The 24,154-nt window shown below is 31.8% G+C and overlaps 2 protein-coding genes across 3 annotated transcripts in view; one reads left to right on the top strand and one right to left on the bottom strand.

Moving 5' to 3' along the window:
- Positions 1 to 751: 751 nt before the first annotated feature.
- The window catches only part of LOC143204185 (sialin), a 63,621-nt gene continuing 40,218 nt past the window's right edge, over positions 752 to 24,154 (bottom strand). The window contains exons 1-6 of one of the 2 annotated variants that reach the window (XM_076416680.1): positions 9,505 to 9,651; positions 9,176 to 9,370; positions 8,867 to 9,113; positions 5,183 to 5,418; positions 4,876 to 5,073; positions 752 to 1,581 (exon numbers count right to left, since the gene is read on the bottom strand). In XM_076416680.1, the coding sequence (XP_076272795.1) occupies positions 1,037 to 1,581; positions 4,876 to 5,073; positions 5,183 to 5,418; positions 8,867 to 9,113; positions 9,176 to 9,370; positions 9,505 to 9,535 (1,452 nt within the window). In that variant the 5' untranslated portion in view covers positions 9,536 to 9,651 and the 3' untranslated portion in view covers positions 752 to 1,036. Of the gene's footprint in view, positions 1,582 to 4,875; positions 5,074 to 5,182; positions 5,419 to 8,866; positions 9,114 to 9,175; positions 9,371 to 9,504; positions 9,652 to 24,154 lie in introns of those variants that run through there. The other variant, XM_076416673.1, reaches the window with a different exon arrangement.
- On the top strand, positions 12,205 to 23,306 carry LOC143199390 (uncharacterized). Its single transcript, XM_076409180.1, has 4 exons — positions 12,205 to 12,509; positions 12,567 to 12,734; positions 12,837 to 12,960; positions 23,297 to 23,306. Exons 1-4 carry the CDS (start codon positions 12,320 to 12,322, stop codon positions 23,304 to 23,306), a joined length of 492 nt encoding a protein of 163 aa, XP_076265295.1. The 5' UTR covers positions 12,205 to 12,319.

The raw sequence follows: 24,154 nt of genomic DNA, 5'->3' as shown, positions 1-24,154 counted from the left end.
TGGAGTAGAGTTATTATTTTCCTCCAAGTCCAATGATGTATATCATTGAGAAATAAACTAGAACATGTTTTTACTTTGGCTTGAAAATCAACTGTTAAGTAACTTGGGACTATTATTATGGACAATGCACCATACCATACCACACTGGTTTCCAACAAGTGGGCCAAATAAGAAAGCGATTAAGAAATGAGTGAACTATTTCAAATTTTTACTGGGTAAATATAAACAAAATGTATAATTTTTTTAGAAATAGACCTGAATAAGATACACTGTAGATCAGATGGTTGAACAATATGGCTACAGAAGTATTTTTTACTATCACTGTATATCCATTGCAATTGAATTGATATGGCAACAAATTACTTCAATGGACACAGGTTGAGAAGAATATACAAGCAAGAAATGTTTGCATATGTGGCAAAGAAGCATCGTCTACAATAAGATCTTTGGTTTGGACGAAAAGAAATTGACAAATGGTGGAATCGTGAACAAGTGTAGGGTAAACTGAAAATTTAGTTACTGATTTGAATAGTGACTCAGATAGTGACAGTGGCCTGAATGAAAGTTTCAGGATATGGACTTATGATTCAATGGCAAATGCATCAGAGGGAATTTAGTGATTAAATTGGAAAATATACAGGAAATCGACACAATTTTACAATAAAAATGTATACTGGTAGTAACAGAAAAGTTTGATGACATGCATCAGCTGTGTTATTGGGATTATACAATATGTTAAGAAAACAAAAACTGCATTTATATTGTTTATTTTAAAAAATCCCTTCAATAGAAAGGTCGTAACAATAAAATATAGACCTTAGCTAGATCTTTACGTCAGACATATATATCATCAAAAATATATAAATAATTGACAAAGAAAATAACTTGAAATGTTAAAGTTAAGTCTTTTCGGTCATACCTCACGCTCAAGGTATAGTAAGTAGACAGTAAAATACTATAAGGCGATAAAGTGCTTTACATAAATATCAAAATATAACGCTACAAACAACAATCTAGATGATTTCTAGGTTGCGTTTTAAGCGATATCGTTAATCTCCTTTTCTTTTTCCACTTCCGCCACACTCTTCAGCGGCTGTAACTCCTTTCCGTCCTGGGTACCTTGCGCCGAGTTCCATTTCTGCATGTTTCCGCTACCGAAGAACAGGTAAAAAGCTGCGCCGAAAATGTAGGTGAAAACCAGGATCCAAAAGACGTACTTCCACGTCTCAAAGGTGCTCTCCTCGTGAGTTAAGATGGCGACAATTTTGGTCGAGATCCAGCCGCCCGAACTGGACAGGGTGTTGGCTAAGCCGAAAATGGTGCCGGAGAAATTGGGAGCTATGTCCAGTCCGTTGGCGAGGTATCCAGCGGTCACGGCGCCGTTGAAAAAGAGACTGATGGTAAAGACGCTGACGGAGAGGGCAGCGTTCATTCCATAGAAAGTCTCAATAACCATCAGTAAACCCGGAATTAATAGAGCAAATGTAGTAAATAATTTTCTCGTAGCGGTTGTGGATAGTTTTCCAGATTTGCGAAGTCTGTCGGCCAAGTATGACGCGATCACCGCCATAATGTATTTACCTAAAACAAAATTTTATTATTTTTTATATTTTATCATTTTTTTCTTTAATACATCATGATAATGACATATATATAAAGAACTATGGGCATATAGATTGTTTTTAACGTTTTTTTTTAATTTGAAGCTTTATTATGAAAAATCGGTACAATGTACGAGTAGTTTATTCAGAGCATTATCGATATATAGCCGTTACACTTTCCCGTCTTTCAGGCGATTTTGGGATTCCATCTCGAAAGAATGATGTATCTTTTGAAACAACCTATTAATCAACCTCATTGTTGGTATATTTATAAGAAATGAAGCGCTGGTCAGACAGGTCATATGCCGAAATACGTAATAATCACAAGGGACTAGGTCTGAAAAATATAACGGATGGGATAGCACTTATCATTTTAATGTTTCCAAGTGTGTTTTCACCGGTTTTTCAACATGCATATGCTCGTATTCCGGTCATTTTTCACACAATGCTCGCCTCACATGATCAATTGTAGTCGATAGATATTCCCATTGACGGTTTCATCGAATAATGCCTTCAAATCCTCGTTTTCATATTTTTGACAGCCCAAAACGCCCCTTGCCTTCGGTGTTAAAATAGTTACTTTTAAAACGCCGACATTTTCGACGCACTGAAAAAATGTGTTCACAATGATACATACCATAGAGTAATATTTACTATATTTAATCTAGGATACATATTGACAACTGACCTCTGATAGTGTTTGTCGGTTGTGATGATGTTTCAATATGAAGTTGGTTACTACATTTGTAACCAATGCGATATAATACACACATTATGTTAACATTATGTATTGTAAAACATTTAAAATTAATTTGTAGGCCAATAATTAACGAGAGTTCTCTAGAATTATGGTTTAGTAATTTAGATCATGAATACGACATTAATGTAAAATTAATTCTTATCATTGCTATCTGTTGCAAGAGTTTTGATTTTCTTCTGTTACGAGTGACATTTTAACCTTCATTACTAATATTTAACATCACATTAGACAAAAAGCAAAATATATAAGAACCAAAATAAAACAACTATACTGGTTAGGAATATAAATCAAGATAGAAGTCGGAAGATACTCTCAACTTGATCTAAAATCAAAGAGGTTGATCTATAATAGAATTATAAAGCCAATTTGGACCTATGGGTTGCAAATATGGGACTGCACTAAAAATTCAAATCAACTAGTCATACAACGCTGTCAAAACAAGGTTCTTCGATTGATTACCAACGCCTATCGCTACGTAACCAATGAAGAACTGCACGATGACCTGGAATCAAATGGATTTGCGAAGTTATCCAAGATTTCGCCTTGAAACACGAAAGAAGATTACTAAATCATACTAACGTGGAAGCAATACAACTGCTGGACAGCGCGCAGGATGTCAGGAGATTGAAGCGAACAAAACCATATGAACTTATATAAAGTATATACCTCTAGTGTAAACTATAGCTATAAGTTATTGTAATTTTATAATTGAGGAATACATATTGATGTATTTTCTCGCACTCGTCTTGCTTGTGGATTAATCCAAGTACAAATGAAAAGTAGTAATAAATTAATTGTAAATTAAGATTGTACTAAGCATATCTAATAAAGATGTTATTAAAAAAAAATACTAATATTTTATTAATTATATAACACTTGTAGAAAATGATGGTAATACTGTTTCAGCTTTACCCAGTTGTAGTTGTTGAGTTTAGTTTTAATGGTCTAATGAGCAAAGAATACCCCAAATTGCGAAGAAATTTGGAATATAACAAATATTAAGTGTTATTAGACATAAAGTCAGCTCAAAAGTGAAAAGAAAGAAATTGATAAGATCAATCAAGGGTTGGACAATGTTTGTAAAGCTTGGAAAAGATTCAAAAAGAATGAAAAACCACAATGATGCTCTGCACTTGATCTCATGACTATAAGAATCAATAATGCCAACTAAAACCAACATAAATGAAGATACGTTGCTGAAAATATTATATAGCTGGTGATAGACTTGGTCACATGTTGAAGGAAGTGTACAAAATATACTATTCATACACAGTTCGCACAGACCAGGAATGTGGCGCCTTTTGATTATCAGTTGATCAGCAACGTTATCAGAAATACTGAAGAACATAGTATTGGTATCTATCAGATTGGCGAAATGAAAATATTATGGGAAAATAATATATGATGTAAATCAGCTTTTCTCAATACTATTTATGATATTAATTTATATACAGTCAGCGCACTTTATTATTAACTCAAAAAAAAGTGTTATAAGTAGCGTTGCTGCCATGCGACGAGTTGCTAGGCAAAGTGAAAATAAACAAAATACAGGAGGTTGACATATTCTAAGGGTTAACGAGTTTGAGCCCGAGTATTTAGAAGAAAACGCTGTCATTTTAGACAAAAGTCGTTTAAATAAAAGTAGTAACAATTGAATATGTGCTCGTATTAATTTTGGTGGTGTTGGTTTTGAAACATTCCAAAGCAGAAAAAATGGAACACCACGATATAAGACGTACAGGTTTATTATGATATTTTCACATTTTGAAATTATCTGGCAACATTACCCCTATGCAATGAGAAAAAATACATATATTTTAGAAAGCAAGAAAAAAATACAACACTACAATAAAGACTCAGAGGTTGGAAACCATATTTTACTTTTACCATAAAAACCAATAAAAGAGTTAATCCCTGGAGATATTATTGTTGATTCAAATTAGTTCGTAATATCAAATATTGTAACAGTCTTTTTTAATTTCTGGGATTTACATTTATACCGAACATTTTTGCACTATAATTTTAATAGAGATAAACAATATTTTTTCAATTCTCAAGCTATCGAGTTACATGACAACAAAACATTAACAATACATTTATTTTACTTCGTTTGTCAAAATGGGTGGAATATATAACCTTAAAAGATAGTTACAACACATTGAAAAATAATAATGAATTAAAATTATGATACAAAAAATCTATCAAAATTAGTTCGTCGCCCATAAGTGATAAATAATACGATACATTTTATATTCTAAATTTAAACGGGTTAATATATCAATCCAAGGCCATTTCGGTGAATTTTGCAAATTAATTCTGTTATTTAATGCAAATCAAGAGGTCGCTGGTTGGTATTTTAATCATTATACTATTATAAACGCACATATAAACCAATGATGAAATAGCATAATAATTTCTATCAATTTTATTTTACGACACTTTTATGGAATTTATATCCATGCATTGAAAAACCGAAAATTAATAACGAATATATTAGGTAAACTATGTGCATACCAAAATACGGCAAACTGCTTAGCAATCCGTTCTTTTTAATGTTGAAATTCAAAACGTCTTTCATGTAGGTGGGCAGTTGATTTACTACAGTAAAGTAACCAAAAACCGAACATCCGTGAGTTATTATGATGGCCCATACTGGTAAACTGGTAAAAATTTGTTTCCATGGCACACTACTCGGTTTCGCTGATTTTCCACCTAAAACAGATTACATTTGGATATCGTGAGATTATAAAAAAATTCAAGCAAAATAAAGTATAATTTCTTAAAGACTTAAAAGTTTATTTTGAAAAAAAAAAACACTAACCTTGACCTTCAGCAATTTTTGTTTCTATTTCCAATCTTTCTTCTTCGGTTATTCTCGGATGCTGAGCCGGTGAATCGTAAATAAATACGAACCAGAGGATGGACCACACTAATCCTATAACACCCGTGACATAGAAGACACTGGCCCATCCTAAAGTACTAATGAGGTATCCAGAAAGTGGCATAGTTAACGCAGCACCAAGACTTGACGCCATCATGTTGGCTATGAAATTAGATCTGGAACAGCGAAAAAAGAAATAAATACATTAACTGTCCCAAGATTATTTGATATTTGTATGCGTTAAAATGTATTCTATATTTATCTAAATGTATATGTTGCAATAATATTATTTAATATCAGATTAGTCCTAACTTTTATAATTTTGATACTAACGATATCGCCGTAGTAAACATTAACAGATCAAAACTATATATAAAAAATGATTGTTTGACTTGAACAGTGTTAAGGCATTTTTGACCGAAAAATAACATTTCAGACGATGCAGTTTTCTCCTTGTTCTTTCATAACAGTTCTAGAAGTAAATAGAACACGCTACAGACATATAGTCCTTTCAATAAAACAGTTAATGCACGTCATCAACGCCGTCGAAAGTATTGACAAATTCAGTTTATAAAAACGTAAAATCCCTTTTAGACTCGGAGTATTTTTCTTTCACATTTTACTAATTAGCATTACTCTAGTTAAAAAGAGACAAAATGATGTCTGATGCGTCCTAATATGTAACCAAATCGGTCTATAAAATTCGATTTGTGTTGGTACTAGTCGACACCGTTGTTATATGTTAATGTAAATATAATAAAACAACTCCAACCTACAAACTATTGTAACTGTATTTTAAGTCCTTCAATAAATATGCATTAGATCTATTATAATGTTAAGATAAATTATATTTTATAACGTTATTTTTGTTTCATTATTTTATTTACATTAGTATTTTGCTGTCAGAGTCAAAATAAACGAAAACTTAAATTAGGTGCGGCAACGTTGCATTATAAATCTAAAGTTATGTTTGTCAATAGCATTACCAAAAAGAAATCAACAGATTATATATAACATGGTGATTACCAACATGCTGATTATATTTTTATCATACATTTTCAAATGTATAATAGAAATTAAGTTTTTTGTAGCAAAATTTCGATTCATATATCTAGTTAATTTTGAACTTATAAAATAAATTCTAAATTAATAATGTAATTAGTAAAAATCGATTTTTTGCAGATCAAATGCAGTTTATAAAAATATAAAATTCATTTTAAACTCGGAATGGATTTCTCCTTCTTATTTTACCTTAAATTATAAAATTCGATTTGTGTTGTTAATGGTCGACCCTGTTGTCAAATGTCTACAAAATTCTTTATTAATGATGATAATTAGAGGTTATAAACCGGAAAACGTAATACAACAAAAGTCCAATTTGATGGGGCAACATTGCTACGTGCTGAAGTTATAAATTTTGATGACGTGCATTAGCTGTTTTATCGGATCGATTATAATCGTAAACGTGCATCAGGACGCCATGAGAAGGGGGCTTAGTATGTTATGAGTGTAACGTTTTGACATTTAGGTTAAATAAGACATATTTTCTGTTTAGTTCTGTACATAGTTGTGAATTTTCGTGTCAGAAATGTAACAAAAAGTCACAAAATAATATGACACGAATTATTTGGTTCTCCTAATATGCCACCAAAAAGCCTATCAAACACCTTTAGAAACTAATCAACTATTTGCAGAAGTGTGAGTGCGATGGGAGACAACCAAAAGGAGGGAAAATAACTACTACATGAATTGACTGCAATGCTATATAATTAAATCGATGAAGTATGGCTTGGTAGGCATACGGTTTCGAAATGCCGAAGAAGTGCGAAAATGGATTGACCCTACCAAAGCTACCAAACCAACATCGTTCTGTCGACACGGTATCGCCATGTTTTCAGAAGTTAGTAAAGAAGACAGAAGAATATTTATTAATGGGGTAATATACCCATATAATATGATACGTTCTGCGTATTATATGTAAATTTCAACTATTATTTAAGTTGGGGTCAAGATGAAGGTTGTGTCTATGAAATTATTTGCCAAAAAATGTTTTAAAATAATGAAAAGTCATGGCAATCTTCGTTGAAAGGCAATTAACACACACAATGTTGATTCATACAATGTATTAAATGAGGAAAACAAAAACGTATTTTGTAAATAAATGGAAATAAATTAATTCTAATAATATATGGACAAACAATGGTGTTGTTTTAAAAGCCTGTACTGTATTATTCTACAAAGTTTCTATATTTTAATTTAATATTTTTTCCAAAACAATATATAACAAGTATAAAAATATTATGTATTATTAAGTTATTGTTAGATCCACTGTATTTATGATACATTTTTATTATTAATGTAAATATAAAAACTATTTTAAAATACCCCGTCAGTGTCCTGAATTTTTTTGACTTCTGTTATTTGAGATATCACATTTAGGTTGGTTTAGATATCACATACGGTTTTGCCGTAATACACTGTATAAATTCGTTGATATCATTAGTTTTGTATGTCGATTAAATCCATTTTTAATTGTGCTGATAACGTCATCTGAAATCAATCTATATTCGTTCTATGCAACAATTGCTAGCCAACTAGACCTCCCGACCTTTAGCTTTGTATATGGCAACACATATTAGTTTCCGTAGTAACATCTTTGGCGTTTCATAAAAATAATACGCACGGCGGGTGGGCGTTGCGGGTGAAAATAGAAGGGTAAAACATTGACGCTCAAGAGGTCGAGTTGAAAAGACCTATAGTCTATTCAAAGTTTTTTTTGTACACACGTCATCAAGATGTTTAATGTATTATCTGTCGCAATTTGTAAATTCATTTTAGAACAAGACAATATTTTCCTTCTCATTTTATTCTATCTAAAAAGAGACACAATGCTGTCTGATTAGTTCGAACACGTAAACGAATGAGCCTGTCATCAGTCGTCCTCTTGTCAGACGTATGTAAAATTCTTGAAAGCAATAGCGATAAGAGGTTATAACTCTAACCTATAAACTATTGTGGCTGTATAATTAATTGTAGTTTTTAGATATCTTATAATGTTGAAATAAATTATATTTGATGACATTTCTGTTCAATTACTTTATTTAGATTAAAATTTTGTTGTATGTCAAAGACAAACTGTACTAAAATTGAGTTGATGCAGCAACATTACGACGTTTTGATGTCACAAATTTAAATGACGTATGTACAAAATAATTTTGAACAAACTATAGAAAACCATCGCCTTGATTCAGTTCAGTGTAAATTAATGCAAATTAATTAGTAGTAAGTACAGAAAGCGCGCTATTATTTACATCCAAGTCTAGTTAAAATTGTCAGCTGTGAGCAATCAAGGAGAATTGAAGTTAGTGCTAGTCTGTGAGTCGCTGGTGCTAACAATATAAACAAATAAAAGGGCTCCAACGGCAGTTCGTTACGAGAGTTATCGAATAAATTCTAGATGTTGTATATAAGTGAATATATGTTGTACTAAATTTTCTAAATAAAAGTTTTCTTGAAAGTGAAAAATGATCAGAATTTATGCAAGCACATAACATATTCACACTACTTCACTCCATCAAAAACCGTGAACTAACCAACTAAACTATAATTAAAAACAAAACTCACCTTTCTAGCGGGGGGATCCAATTGGCAGCCATGGGAGGAATGGCCGGCCATGTAGCACCCAAAAAGAAACCCAACACAGCTCTAAGAATAAGAATCACATAATAATTTAAATAACAAGCCGCCGGGGTCAATATTGTCAAAATTGAGGCCATCAACATACCACCTCCGAATATTTTTCTAGCTCCCACTATTTCGGCCATTCTGCCACCAGGGAGCTCTGTCAGTACGTAACCCCAAAAGAAACTTCCTACAATACGAGACAATTGAATATGATATCCCGGAACGGACTCAAGATACGCTGGTTCATACCTAAAATGGCGTTCTTCTGATCAGAATTCCAGTCGAATTTCGTTTCATCTATGGGGCTCTCTGTGGAATTTGACTTGGTCCTGTTGGTCTCCACCATATCCACGATAGCAATGGTTAAATTCACACGCAGCATGTAGTTGAACATAAAGCCCAATATGACCATTATATTCAGTACTTGTCGACATGTTAGAAAATCTGGAAAATATAAATAAATACGTTACAGATTTGGAAATATTTCACATAACATTAAGATAATAAAATATAATAACAAATTTTAACATAAAACTGTTAAAATTAAATTGGATTTAAAAATAATTCATCATTTTCACCTGTTTTTATCTTTGCCCAGAATAAAACCATCTTTGTTTTTAATCACGGTTCTTTTAGCTACATCGACCTATTTACCCGACTATTCTAAACCCTTGTCTCATCTTTCATTGCTTTTATATACACGACAAAGAAATACACGGGTTAAAGATTCTAATTTCCAAAGAATTCATAGATTATTTGAAAAAGACCATCAAAACATGTAGACGGGTAATTATACTGTATAAAAATGATTTTAATATCTTCATAAATTCTACGTAGTGATATCAGTATTAAGTAAATGTAGATTAATAGTAACTAGTAATATTAGAAAGACATTTTATGCTTTCTATATCTTAAGGAATCGATCGACGATAAAATTGTACTCCATCAAACGTGATGATCTAATATTCATAACATAATAATCAACAATTGTGACAAATATATATAGAGCATATTTTTATTTTGTTTACTATTGCGGATACATGTTATTTTCTGTGCAAAGGAGTGGTCATAGTACAGATCGTCATATCTATTGCGTACATATATATGTAATGTGTTATTTACATTTGCTTCACCATATGGTGTTTATCATATGCGATATTTTCCTTTTTCATCTTTTGTCAAGTGTCATCACTTTTATCTATCGAGAAACTTTCGGACTATATAGTTGTTCAGGCTGTCAGAGAGATAAATAAGAAAACTTATTTAGAATTATTTTGTTGTCACAGCCTCTGGTTTACTTGGGTAAGGAAAAACCCGAACACGTGGACTATTGGTTCCACGAAAATGTGATCGTAGCATACCGTATAGTTTCAGAGTGGGTGTGGCATACACACTACCTTAAATAGGGCGAACCAAGAGGTTCGCAGGCACAATCTGCCTCAACGGAGCACAGGTGTGGTACAGGTATGTCTCGGAGAGACAACTTGAACTACTACAAGTGTTCCAATCCAAAAAAGTCCGCGCATTACTCAGAGCCCCACGGTTTATGAGGAACGTTTTGTGAAAAAGTTCATAACATGCTCAGTGTAAGGTTCTCCATAGGAACCTTAGAACACGACAACACCTTGATAAAATCCCTACCCGTCCACAAACCCCCGTAGTAAACAAACTACGACAGTCCTAGTCGTAAACCAGGGTCTCTGTCGCCCGCAAAACAACCATTCCCCAAACCTGAAGCGACATCAGTCAAAGACCATTTGGTTCTAGCTGGTCAACCTAGTAAATGAAAAAAAAAGGTTTGCAGGCATTCACGACAAAACATTCACGTTGTTCTTCACGACTAGTTATTAGTCTAAATTTGCATATTAATCTCGTATAGTTCTATATTCTGGTGTTTATAGTATTCTATTGTATTGTAACTGTATTCATAAGTAATATAAGTAATTAAGAAACAGTTTACATCTTATATATAAAAATGAATCGCAAAATATGTTCCTAAGCGCATAACTCAACAACGCCTGGACCAATTTGGCCAAATCTTTTTTTAAAATGTTCGTTGAAGTTCAGGGATGGTTTTTACGGCGAGAAAAATTAGAATTATTGCTGGAAAAACCTTAAAAATAGCCCTTTTTGTTTGAATTTGTTTCGTGTATCAGTTGACAATTCATCTGTCATCTGTCAAAAGTCATCTGTAACAGACAACTTTTTTTTTTTAAATTTGATATGAATTGAACTCAAATCCTTTTAATCCGTACGAATTGTTTTATTTATTTAAAATTTTTTATTTGTTTAAAATTTAATTCAAATTTTAAATAAATAAAACAATTCGTACGGCTTAAAAGGATTTGAGTTCAAGTCATATCAAATTTAAAAAAAAAGTTGTCTGTTACAGATGACTTTTGACAGATGACAGATGAATTGTCAAGTGATACACGAAACAAATTCGTATATCGTGTTTTGTGCAGAGTGTTTAGTTAGTTAGTGTTTGTTTAGTTCGTGATTAGTGAAAAAATAATTTATATTTGATATGCCTCCTATAAGACGAAGCAATTTAGGTAGAAGAACCAGAAATGCTATAAACCAAACTAATTACCGATCTAATCGTACTGCACAAGAACGTGACGACGGAAATGAACGTGAAAGAATTCGGATATCACAAACGCGTGAAGCGCGAGCGCGACATTCAACTAATAATCGCGCAAGTTTGAATCCAGCTGCTTTCAGTTACGATGTGTCAATTGACTACAGTAACTACCAATGTGTTGTTATTGGTTCTATGAACTTGGTTTGCTCACACTGTAAGGCATTAAAATACAAAAACGAAGCCAATGGATTGTGTTGCGCAAATGGTAAAGTGAAATTGATACAATTGGATCCACCACCAGAACCATTGTACTCATTGGTTTCAGGAATAGGAACAGATTCTATACACTTTTTGACACATATTCAACAATATAACAATTGCTTTCAAATGACTTCATTTGGGGCAACAAATGCAGTTCGGGAAAATTTTATGCCAACTTTCAAGGTATGTATTATAGCAGTTACTCATAATTATTTTAGCGAACAAAATTTTCTGTCACCAAAGTTAAGATGTGTTACTAATCTTCAATTTCTTAATCATTACGAAATATATCACTTAGTCATCATATTATATGGTGATTCAGTTTCAGTGACACTTTTATTATATTTTATATTTGATAGATATTAGTTAAAACTAAATATATACTTTTTAAGATCAAATATTATTTAAGTTTGATCACTGACAATCCATTAATTTATACCACACCATAATTTTTTTTTTATTTACAGATACAAGGGCAAATATATCACAGAGCAGGTTCACTGTTACCAGTGTCAGATAGCGACAACAAATTCCTGCAAATTTATTTTATGGGCAATTCACCACAAGAAATTGATCTGCGTTGTGCACATAACAATTTAGTAAAAAGGTCTATTGTAGAACAATTACAAACTTTATTTCATCAACACAATCAATTGATTATATTGTTTAAAACTGCCCTGGATCTGATGCCATCCGATAATCACAAAATTGTAATCAGAGCTGATAAAACACCTGCAGGTCAACATACAAGACGTTTTAATGCACCAACTATTGATGAAGTTGCTATCGTTGTAGTTGGAGAAAACTTGGAATCCCGTGATATTGTTTTACATCGTCGGAATTTTCAATTACAACCTATAAAGGAAACACACCGCTCATATGATGCACTGCAATATCCCATTATATTTTGGCAAGGTGAAGATGGCTACGATTTATCAATAAAAATGATAAATCCCATTACAGGTAACTAAAATATTAGTTTAGCTATGGCGATAATATCTCAGTCACTATATTATGTATTTTAATTTTATATTTGAATGTTATTAAAACAAAATCTGTTTACAGGTTCTGAAACCAACAAAAAAGTCAGTTCAATGAACTATTATTCATACCGCCTAATGATTCGGGAAAATGCAGATAATCACATATTGAAATGTCGGCGATTATATCACAAATATGTTGATGACATGTATGTTAAAATTGAAATGGAGAGATTAACATTCATCAGGTTGAATCAAACCAAACTCCGATCTGAAGAGTATATTCACCTTCGAGATGCGATTAATACTGATGGAAATGCACAGAATGTCGGTCGGATGACTATTCTTCCAGCAACATACATCGGAAGCCCTCGGCATATGCACGAATATGCTCAAGATACCATGTCGTATGTTCGTCATTATGGTACAGCAGATTTGTTCATCACATTTACATGCAATCCGCAATGGATAGAAATTAAGCAGGAGTTATTACCTGGGAAATCATCCATTGATCGTCATGATATTACAGCCAGAGTCTTTAGACAAAAGTTGAAATCTTTAATGAATTTCATCGTAAAACATAATGTGTTTGGTGAGACACGCTGCTGGATGTATTCTGTGGAGTGGCAGAAACGAGGATTGCCACATGCACACATTTTGATTTGGTTGGTTGAAAAGATAAGGCCAAATGAAGTTGATGCAGTGATATCAGCTGAAATCCCTAATGTACAAGTAGATCCTGGATTGCATGAGGTAGTTATCAAAAACATGATACATGGTCCCTGTGGAACTCTTAATCAAAATTCACCGTGTATGATGGATGGTAAATGTTCAAAACGATATCCACGGACATTAATATCGGAAACAATTACTGGTAATGACGGTTATCCATTGTATCGTCGCAGATCGACAGCAGACAATGGAAAATCAACAATTGTCAAATTAAATTAACAAGATATTGAAATAGATAATCGTTGGATTGTTCCATATTCACCCATTTTATCAAAGACATTCAAAGCACACATCAACGTTGAATCTTGCCATTCAGTGAAATCGATTAAATACATTTTCAAATATGTAACCAAAGGGAGTGATATGGCTGTGATTGGAATTGGTGCAGAGAATTCTAATGATGAAGTTACCCAATACCAAATGGGCCGCTATGTCAGTAGTAATGAAGCAGTTTGGCGAATATTTTCTTTTCCTATTCATGAGAGACACCCTTCTGTTGTTCACTTAGCTGTGCATTTAGAAAATGGACAAAGAGTGTATTTTACAGCACAGAACGCAGTACAAAGAGCTGCTCAGCCACCAGCTACTACATTAACCAGTTTTTTTGAGACATGCCAAAACGATGATTTCGCACAAACATTGCTATATTCTGAAATGCCAAAATATTATACCTGGAATCAATCCTCAAGGAGATTTATACGACGGAAACAAGGAAAACCAGTTCCAGAATATACAGATGTATATTCCACCGATGCGATTGGCCGGATTTATTCAGTACATCCAAGCAATGATGAATGTTTTTATTTACGACTGCTATTAGTCAATGTACGTGGCCCAACATCATTCTAATAGTTAGGAAATGTTGATGATGAATTGTGTGGATCCTACAGAGAAGCCTGTCAACGTTTGCAATTGCTTGAAAATAACGCTCATTGGGATCAAACTCTCAATGATGCTGTAATATCATCACACGCTCATCAAGTACGAACATTGTTTTCTATAATCATATCTACATGCTTCCCATCAAACCCAATTGATTTGTGGATCAAGTACAAAGATTATATGTGTGATGATATTTTGTATCAAATACGGAATAGAATGGGAAATCCAAATATACAAATCAGTGAAGAAATTTACAATGAAGCATTGATTTCAATTGAGGACATGTGCTTGATAATGTCAAACAAACTATTAATTCAATTAGGCCTGACCGCGCCCAATCGTCCAATGCATGACGCTTTTAACCAAGAGTTGCATCGAGAAAGACTGTATGATCTCAACGCTTTGAAAGAATAAATTCAAACAAATCTTCCACTGTTAAATGAACAACAGAAGTATGTATTTGAAACTCTTATGAAAGTAACAAATGATGAAACTGGAGGGATTTATTTCTTAGATGCACCTGGTGGTACAGGAAAAACTTTTTTTATTTCATTAATATTAGCAACAATTCGCTCACAAAATAAAATTGCACTTGCACTCGCTTCGTCGGGAATCGCAGCAACTTTGCTTGAAGGTGGTCGAACAGCCCATTCAGCACTAAAATTGCCATTAAATATGCAAAGCAATGAAACTCCAACCTGCAACGTTTCGAAGAACTCTGCAATGGCAAAGGTTTTGCAGCAATGTAAATTGATTGTTTGGGATGAATGCACGATGGCACATAAAAAATCTTTGGAGGCTTTAGATAGAACCTTAAAAGATCTACGTATCAATAATAACCGATTTGGTGGTGCAATGATTTTATTAGCAGGCGATTTTCGTCAAACATTGCCAGTGATTCCACGATCAACGCCAGCGGATGAACTCAGTGCATGTCTAAAGTCCTCCAATTTGTGGAAACATGTCAAAGTACTTCATTTAAGCAAGAATATGCGTGTCGAGTTGCAAAATGACCTATCTGGAAACATTGGTAATGGCAAATTTCCTATAGACATGTTGACTGGCTGCATTAACTTTCCTCAAAGTTTTTGTCAGTTAACTCGATCAAAAGATGAACTTATTCAGAAGGTGTTTCCAGATGTTTCTCAAAATTACAGAAACCATGATTGGTTGAGCGAACGAGCTATACTGGCTGCAAAAAACATAGATGTAAATGAATTAAATTTCAAAATTCAGGAACAAATTACAGGCGAATTGAGGATATATAAATCAGTTGATTCGGCTACCAATCAAGATGATGTAGTCAACTATCCACCGGAATTTTTAAACTCGCTGGATTTGCCAGGATTGCCACCTCACAATCTTCAATTAAAGGTTGGATCGGTGGTTATAATGTTGCGAAATATCAACCAACCGCGTCTTTGCAACGGTACACGGTTAGCGATAAAAAAATTACTAAACAATGTGATAGAAGCAACTATACTCAAAGGAAAGTATAAAGGAGAAGATGTTCTCATACCGCGCATCCCAATGATTCCGACTGATGTGCCATTTGAGTTTAAACGACTACAGTTTCCAGTGCGGCTTGCTTTTGCTATGACTATAAACAAGACCCAGGGGCAATCATTAAGTGTTTGTGGTATTAATCTAGAAAACCCATGTTTCTCATATGGTCAATTGTATGTTGCCTGTTCCCGTGTTGGAAAACCATCAGATTTGTTTATCTATGCGCCAGGTAATCAAACAAAAACATCGTATACCACAAAGCACTACAATGATAATAATAATAATAATTATGATTCACATGATTAACAATAAAGCGATTACTTACTTTTCAATCCTTATATGTGTTTTATTTAATTATTTTTTATTCACAACGCCCTATCACCAGGGTGATGGTTCTGTTCAGGAGAATTTTTTAAAATACGTAGGCACAAAAACTGCCACATTACAAATCTTTTTGACAGGACGAAGTCTGTCGGGTCAGCTAGTTTACTTATAAAGATACTTCGAACCTAATTGATGTCACTTTCATGAATCACTGACATCTCCAAGAAGAACTTATTTTTGAGCCTACTGGACCAGCGTTCCGGAAAATTATTTTATGACTTAATCAAATAATTCAACAATAGTGGAAACCGTAAAACCTCCTATCCTATTAAAATGTTTAATGGAGTTCGCACCAATTTCGGATTTGTGATTCAACTTAATATTGTGATTAAAAGTGAATGTAATATAAAGCTTCAGCCAAAAAATAAAATAATATAATAAAAATAAGGCTACTAAGTTATAAACCAATCAAAACTTAATTGTTCGCCGTATAATATCAGTTCGTTGACGTTAACAAAAAAAGGAATTACAAGTATTAAAAAGAGTTATTAAGATATTTTACTTAGACTTCAAAATACACTACGACGAAATATCACCATTTACTGCAACAATAGATAATTTAAAAAACATAAATTCCTTCTCCACGCACTTAATATATATCATCATTCCTAAATGAGTAATTCATTAAATATTAACATAAATAAGTAATTAAAGTAGTTGAACATCTATAAATGACGTTGATAACCTCAAAGGACCAATAAAAACATCGCTAAATATTTGACAACATAAGGAAATACATAATTCTGTTACTTAAATTTCAGAAAAAAAATCAGAAATAAAAAAAGGTTAGAAACTATTAACTTCTAAAATTATATGTATATTTTTAGACAGTTTGAAGTTCCGAAACGCAATTTATTCTGCAACATTTTTTACGCCTGTGACGCTTTCGAACAGAATTTAATACGATTATATTGTAGCCGTTATGTTAACACACGTGGCTACAATTTGTTTGTCATGTCATTGATGTGACCAATGTTTCAAACAACTTTACGTAATTTCCTATTTAATTTTCTATAAAAAAAAATAAAAATACAAACAATAATTAGACTTATGTTTAATGTTTTACCATACACGTTTTAAAATATTGTTTTTTTATTTCTGATAAAGGTAAACCACTTCACAGGACCTAGAAACCATTATAATTAACGAGGTTATTATTTTGACGTGTTCAAAAATATCCTGCGGATATCTGTTGATATAAATTTCAACTATTATTTAGGTTGGGGTCAAGATGAAGGCTGTGTCTATGAAATGGTTTGCCAAAAAATCCTTTAAAATCATGAAAAGTCATGGCAATATTCGTTGAAAGGTAATTAACACACAATGCTGATTCATACAAAAATCTACAATGTATTACGCCTGTATTAAATGAGGAAAACAAAAACCTATTTTGGAAATAAATGGAAATAAATTAATCCTAATAATATATGCACAAATAATAAGTGTGTTATTTTAAAAGCCCTGACTTCATTATATCTATAATATTTCTATATTTTACTATATTTTTTTCCAAAACTATATAAAAGTTATAAAATATTATGTATTATTAAGTTATTGTTAGATTATTCCACAATGCTGTATTTATAATACATTTTTATTATTAATCCAAATATAAAAACAATAATAATTGTAAAATACTCTGTCACTCTCCTGATTTTTTTAACTTCTGTCATTTGAGATGTCACATTTAGGTTAGATTATCGGAAATTTGTCTCTGGTTTTACTGTGATACACTGTATAAATTCGTTAATATCATTAGTTTTGTACGTTGATTAAATCAATTTTTCTTTGTGCTAATAACGTCATCCGAAATAAATCTGTATTCATTCTATGCAACAATTGCTAGCCAACTAGACCTCTCGACCTTTAGCTTAGTATTTGGCATAACTATTAATTTCCGTAGTAACATCTTTGGCATTTCATAAAAATGTTCAAGGCCTACTATGCGTCCGTATAAACAGACGCATATATCATCGATCAACTGCCAGTTAAATTATCGCTAATATAGCCATGGTCACTTTACCATGGACGCAAATTCGATTTCAAGATATTATGTTGATTATATTAATATAAACACAATATTGCATTATACAAAATGGAATAAATATCAAGTAATGATACATAAGGGGTCAAGTGTGCTTGAAAAATAACATGACATAATAACGTATCTTATTTATTAATAAACAAAAGAGGAGCACACAGATGATTGTATAGAGTGGGCCATCTGTTGGTTTCTCTTTGATAATGTTAGTATAAATAATCGATTATAATTGATAGCAAACATGATTGAAGTATATCAATGCCAACCAAACACTTATCAGAAATTAATTTAAAACCTTGAAAACATTGATTTTTTAACCTTAAGAGTTACGAATGTTTTTATTTCGGAAATAATTCTAAATACTAGTTAAATTTTAACTTTAATTACTTTTTAAGTGATCTAATTACTGTTTAAGTAAGCAAGAATGCGAATTAATTTTTTTTTGAACATTTAAGAATTATAGTCTTCAAATTATTGTCTTCATTTTTTGTTTGTTTTTTTTTGTTTTGTTGCTTCTAAATCACCACTTTTAAATCATCGAAACCAGCATTTACATGTTGATATCGATGGAGCATGGTTGCCATAAGTTTCACACGGAATTCGATTACCTTCAGCCTACAGTTTCAGCTACAAATGACATTTACGCATTACAAATTCGGACATTTTAAATGCAATGAAAACATTTTTTGTTCCCACTTTGATGAAATGACACATACTGAAGATCCTTAAAAATCGTAAATCCTTTAAAATAAAATAAAATTTATAACCTTATATTTACAGACTGGATAACATTAAAAGATGCTGCGAATTAAATAAAACAAATACAATTATATCCTACTGATGATAATTAATGATCAAAGAATCAAAATTTCAAATGAAACTCATATAAAACCTTTAATAATCAGTACTAATTTACTAAATTGCTGATCTGGGTAGAATATCCGCACCTACGCAGAACATTAGCCAAGATAAAAAAAAACATATTAATTAATACGGCTCAAGCGAAAAACAGTCGAAGGCTGATCTTGTGTCATAAAAACGATATCGATTTGTCAAAATTGCGAGATAAGATGACGAGAAACAATCGAAAAAATTAAGCGAAAAGAAGGTCAAGGTAACCATGTATGATCCATCGTAATTATATAAAACCCATTAAATCATGCGATAATAAAATGTACTCCTTAAAAACACCAGATAACACTTAATTAGAGACAAGCCTTCTATATAAAAGCACTTCATTTAACAGAATTAAGTGAAAATACCTTGGCGAAAACCTAAAAATTAAAATTATAATCAGCTGAATGGGTTTTTGTTTATAAAAACCGCGTCCCATTTTTAATGTTTGTATACATTTATCGTTTTTTATTCTGTGATAATGTTTAGTTACCCTGTGAACTCAGATTGATGTTTGATCTGTGAATAATAAAAAAAATGGCATTGATAATTGTGTGTGTGTGTTAACTTTAGAGTGAAATTTAGATATATAATTAGCTAAATCCTGTCTCAGCCTGTTAATAATTATTAGGGGATATATAAAAATAAAAGTAACGAATATAAATTTGCCGAGAAAACACACATTAAATTAATGTTCAAATATGATAATTGTTATTATGATAACTGTATTAAAACATATTAAAAGTCAACCTAAAAACGCTTAGAATTTTCGGTTTTCGTGAAAACTTTGGAATAAAAATCGCATAGAAACATTGTTTGTTTAAAATGTAATGTTGCGTAAGAATATCAAGAATATCCATCAAGTCTTTTCAATTTTCAACCGACTTCAAAAAATAAATAAGGAATATAAAAAACGTGTAGTAGGCTGATTAAGGTTCTGATTTATTTTTATTAGTTATTATAACGGTTATTATGTATATATTTTATTTTAAAATGTTTCTTTTGTGTTAAAGATCCAAGTTTGATTATTTCTTACTTTTTGGTGATTTATTTTTTGAAGTCGGTTCAATTTTTTTGTTAAAAATATTTTTATTTTATTTTTTTTATGTGATAATTACTCAATAAATTACCCAGTTATTTTATTATAATTGGTAAGCCAAGTAAAGGTGCACCCCGTATGAAGAAAAATAGGAATAAAGAAACACTGTTTGAAAATAAGGAACGCTTTAGTCCCCGGGGTCCGCTATCTAGCATAGATGATTTGACTGTGGCGACCGCCACGACCCTTTAGGCCACCACGCATTCACCAACAAGTTCAAAGGTTGGCAACGCCAATGGATTAGTACCATGCAATTCCAGGCTATAAAAGACCATCACGACGACGTCTCCGCTCTCTTTTCTTTTTTCTACCCTCTTCTAACAGTACCACTTCCACAGCGCTACCGTACTTCCTTTACCAAACCTAATATCCTGTCAATTCTCCCGTCGACCACATGTATCATTCAAGGTTAAAATAAACCAGTGTTTTTAGTTCCCTTGCAAATTCCTTCCAAAAATCGTAGTGAGTGTTCGGACAAATAATTGCATCGACAGCTACACATTTCGACCGACACGACGAACATTCCTACATGACAAATGTTCTAACCAAACTAGAACAACAACAAAAAGTTGTTACCCCCGCTAGGAATCAAACCCACAACCTCCGCGTGTTAGCTGAACGTTCTAATCACTACAGCGTAGAAGCAGTTGCCAGCAATATTTCTACGGCTTCTCATATGATATAGTTAGTGCTTAAAAAGTAAACTGAACGACTTTCAGTCTTCCGTCACGTCAGTTGAGCAGTAATATGATACCAAACATCTGATTATTTTAGGTAAAAAAATATAGGAAAATGTTGTACGCGCCTTTGAAATTTAAGGATTTCGACTTGGTTCCAATGATACCATCTCCGAAGTGTACGGTTTCGAATAAAAAAAATTTGAAAATCGGTCCATAATTGATGGAGGAACAATGAACATACATTAATAATTAATATTAATTGTCAATATATAATATAATATTGATAAAAGAGAAAAAAAAATACTTGGTATAATTTAAACAAAATAAAATCGGGTGTTTTTACTAAAAATTGTAAATATAATTAAAATTTGATTTTAAAAGACAGGAAATGTATGGAAGTATGTCATATTACAATACAAAGCCGATATTATTACATTCGTAATTAGTATGGATCGATTTCAATGGAATGTTTTCTTAGATTTGTCTGTTAATATCTTTATCTTCTACGTATTTAGGTTAATGTGAGAATATTTTTAATTAGTCATAAAAAGATAATTCAATTTAGCACATCTTTTAGGCAAATTTCTTAACTCCAATTAGTTTATCTCAATCGTCATCTAGTGGAATAGCATGAAAGGACACGAAAGGTTTATATAAAATATAAATAAATATGTAACAATGTTAATAAATAAAAAATAATCTCAGAGAAATGTACTAAAAATATATATTCTTCACTTAAAAGAATTAATAATATTAATTATATAATACTTGGAAATTAAATTTAATTATTTATTAAAAACGGTAATTATTTGTCACAAACAAGGCTTGCATTTATCTATGTGAATTATTTAAATTTATGAACAATGAGAAACACTTGTTTTATGGTCGTATTTTTATGACAAAAAGTTTATTTTCTGCGAAATTATGATCGAAAACACTTATAACAAAGATATATAAAAAAAAAACAGATAGCCGCAGTGATAATGCCAAAAACTTATTAACAAGCTTTTAATTATCGGTTGGATGTTTACTTTAAATTTCAAACTGTCTTTGAAAATAGAAATCGAATTTTAATTATCACACATCAATAAATTCCAAATTACGTAACCCGGGTGACAGCCCGTGTTTCTAAAACGGTTGCATATGGATGTGATTGATTGCATAACCTACTGAACCGAAACAATTATTCATTGATAATAAATAAGTCGTTAACTTTCATTATTTATGGATGAAATAATATAATTATGTGGGGGTTACAAACAGTATTAATACATTTTTCCGGGGTAAATATTCCAATTATATTCTTGGTGACAGTTCGCACATTAAAATTATTATTATTGTGACATTTATTTTTGGACATGAATTATAATTTTTGAACTTTATTGCTTTTGAAATAGGATTTAATATTTTGATATACATATTAGGTGTATAAATTGTGTAAAAAATTGTCTGAATTAAGAGGCCAAATTGATTTAAGATGATGACCCTGATGTATAATTCATTTTTCTAAATTAATTAAATCTTATATTAGATATGCTCAGTATAATATTAAATTACAAATTAATTTATTACTGCTGTTCTGTTGCACTTGCATTAGTACACAAGCAAGGCGGGTATGGGATTAATGCATCAATATGAATTTCCCAAATAAAATAAAACTATAGTCTATTCCAAGTTACACATACGTCATCAATTAGGTCGTCAAGTTGTACATACCCCATCTAAATTTGTGACGTCAAAACGTTGGGTTTTGATATACAACAAAATTTTATCTAAATAAAATAATGTTAACAAATATAATTTATTTTAACATTATGGTACATCTAAAAATTGCAGTTAATTATACAGCCACAATAGTTTATAGGTTGAGTTATAACCTCATCACTATTGCTTTAAAGAATTTTGTATACGTCTGATAACCGCACGACTTTGACAGGCTCATTTGTTTATGTATTCGAACTAATTAGACAGCATTGTGTCTCTTTTTAACTAGAATAAAATGAGAAGGAAAATATTGTCTGATTCTGAAACGAATTTACAAATTGCGGCAGGCAATATATTAAACATCTTGATGACGTATGTATAAAAAAAACTTTTATGTTTTAAGGCGAAATTTTGGATCACTCCGTGTATCCATTTGATTCCGAGATCATCGTGCAGTTCTTCGTTGGTTACGTTTCTATAAGTATTGGCAATTAATTGTAACACTTTGTTTTGGGTGCGTTCGATTACTGTTGGTTAGATGTTTTGGTGCAACCCCATATTTACACTCCATAGGTCCAAATTAGCTTTATGATTGACTGATAAACCAATTTTTTTGATTTTAGATCAAGTTGAGAGCATCTTCCGAATGACCAGTAGAGTTGCTTGACTTTGAGTCTTATCTCTGCTTTTTGTCTAACGTGATGTTTCCAATTTAACCTACCATCGAGATATATTCCAGAGAATTTAGCTGATTCTGTTTGAGGAATCCGACATCCACCAGTGATATAATTTGGTTTTTGTCATTTCGACGCAACGCAAAATTAACATGGTCATATTTGGAGCTAATAAGCTGTATTTTCCAGTCTCTAGTCTATTTGATAACTTTTGATGATTTATACTGAAACGTTCATAATGTCTACTGGTTTTTCATACACATAAATTTTTAATATAACAAGGGAAAATTATCTCCCCAACTCTTCGGATATGGGTCCAATTTTTACCACGATTTTTTTTCAATAGACTTCTTAAGATTATCTATTATTACTTGTTCCAAGCTGTCTGGTTCATTACCCTTTGGTTTGATGCTGATGCTGTAAGTGTTAGTACGTTCTTCGGCATTTTTGAAGATGTCTTCATATCCTTTACAAATTGACAAAAAGTACCACATTTACCCTATCTTTGGTAATTTGATCACGTCGAAGCCCTTACTTTTCATATTGTCAGACGTTATTTTTAAAAGGGATTTAAATTATAACTCAATATCATGAAATGTACTAGACAAATGTTGTATATAAAAAAAAACTATAAATTAAGAAGTACTATGGATACATCCTCCTAAGAATAATATAGGGATGTTAATGCAAGTGAATAACAGCAAAACAGATTGTAAAAACTGATTGAAACTATTAAAATGTCAAAATGATAAAAAGATTATGTTGTGGACTTTTCCTGGTTATATATAACATATATTCTGATTTTGA

The sequence above is a fragment of the Rhynchophorus ferrugineus genome, unplaced genomic scaffold (genome assembly GCF_030347505.1).
Source record: "Rhynchophorus ferrugineus isolate W39M unplaced genomic scaffold, kcgeb_rfMv2 rfM1, whole genome shotgun sequence".
NCBI lineage: Eukaryota > Metazoa > Arthropoda > Insecta > Coleoptera > Curculionidae > Rhynchophorus > Rhynchophorus ferrugineus.
Note: the sequence above shows the minus strand (reverse complement) of the source record. Positions and strands in the feature narration are given on the sequence as shown.

Coding starts and splice junctions, on each gene's coding strand:
- LOC143199390 (XM_076409180.1), top strand. CDS start 12,320: ATGGGCAATTCACCACAAGAAATTGATCTGCGTTGTGCACATAACAAT. Junction 12,510..12,566: donor AGCTGATAAAACACCTGCAG/GTCAACATACAA, acceptor CTATCGTTGTAG/TTGGAGAAAACTTGGAATCC. Junction 12,735..12,836: donor AATGATAAATCCCATTACAG/GTAACTAAAATA, acceptor ATCTGTTTACAG/GTTCTGAAACCAACAAAAAA.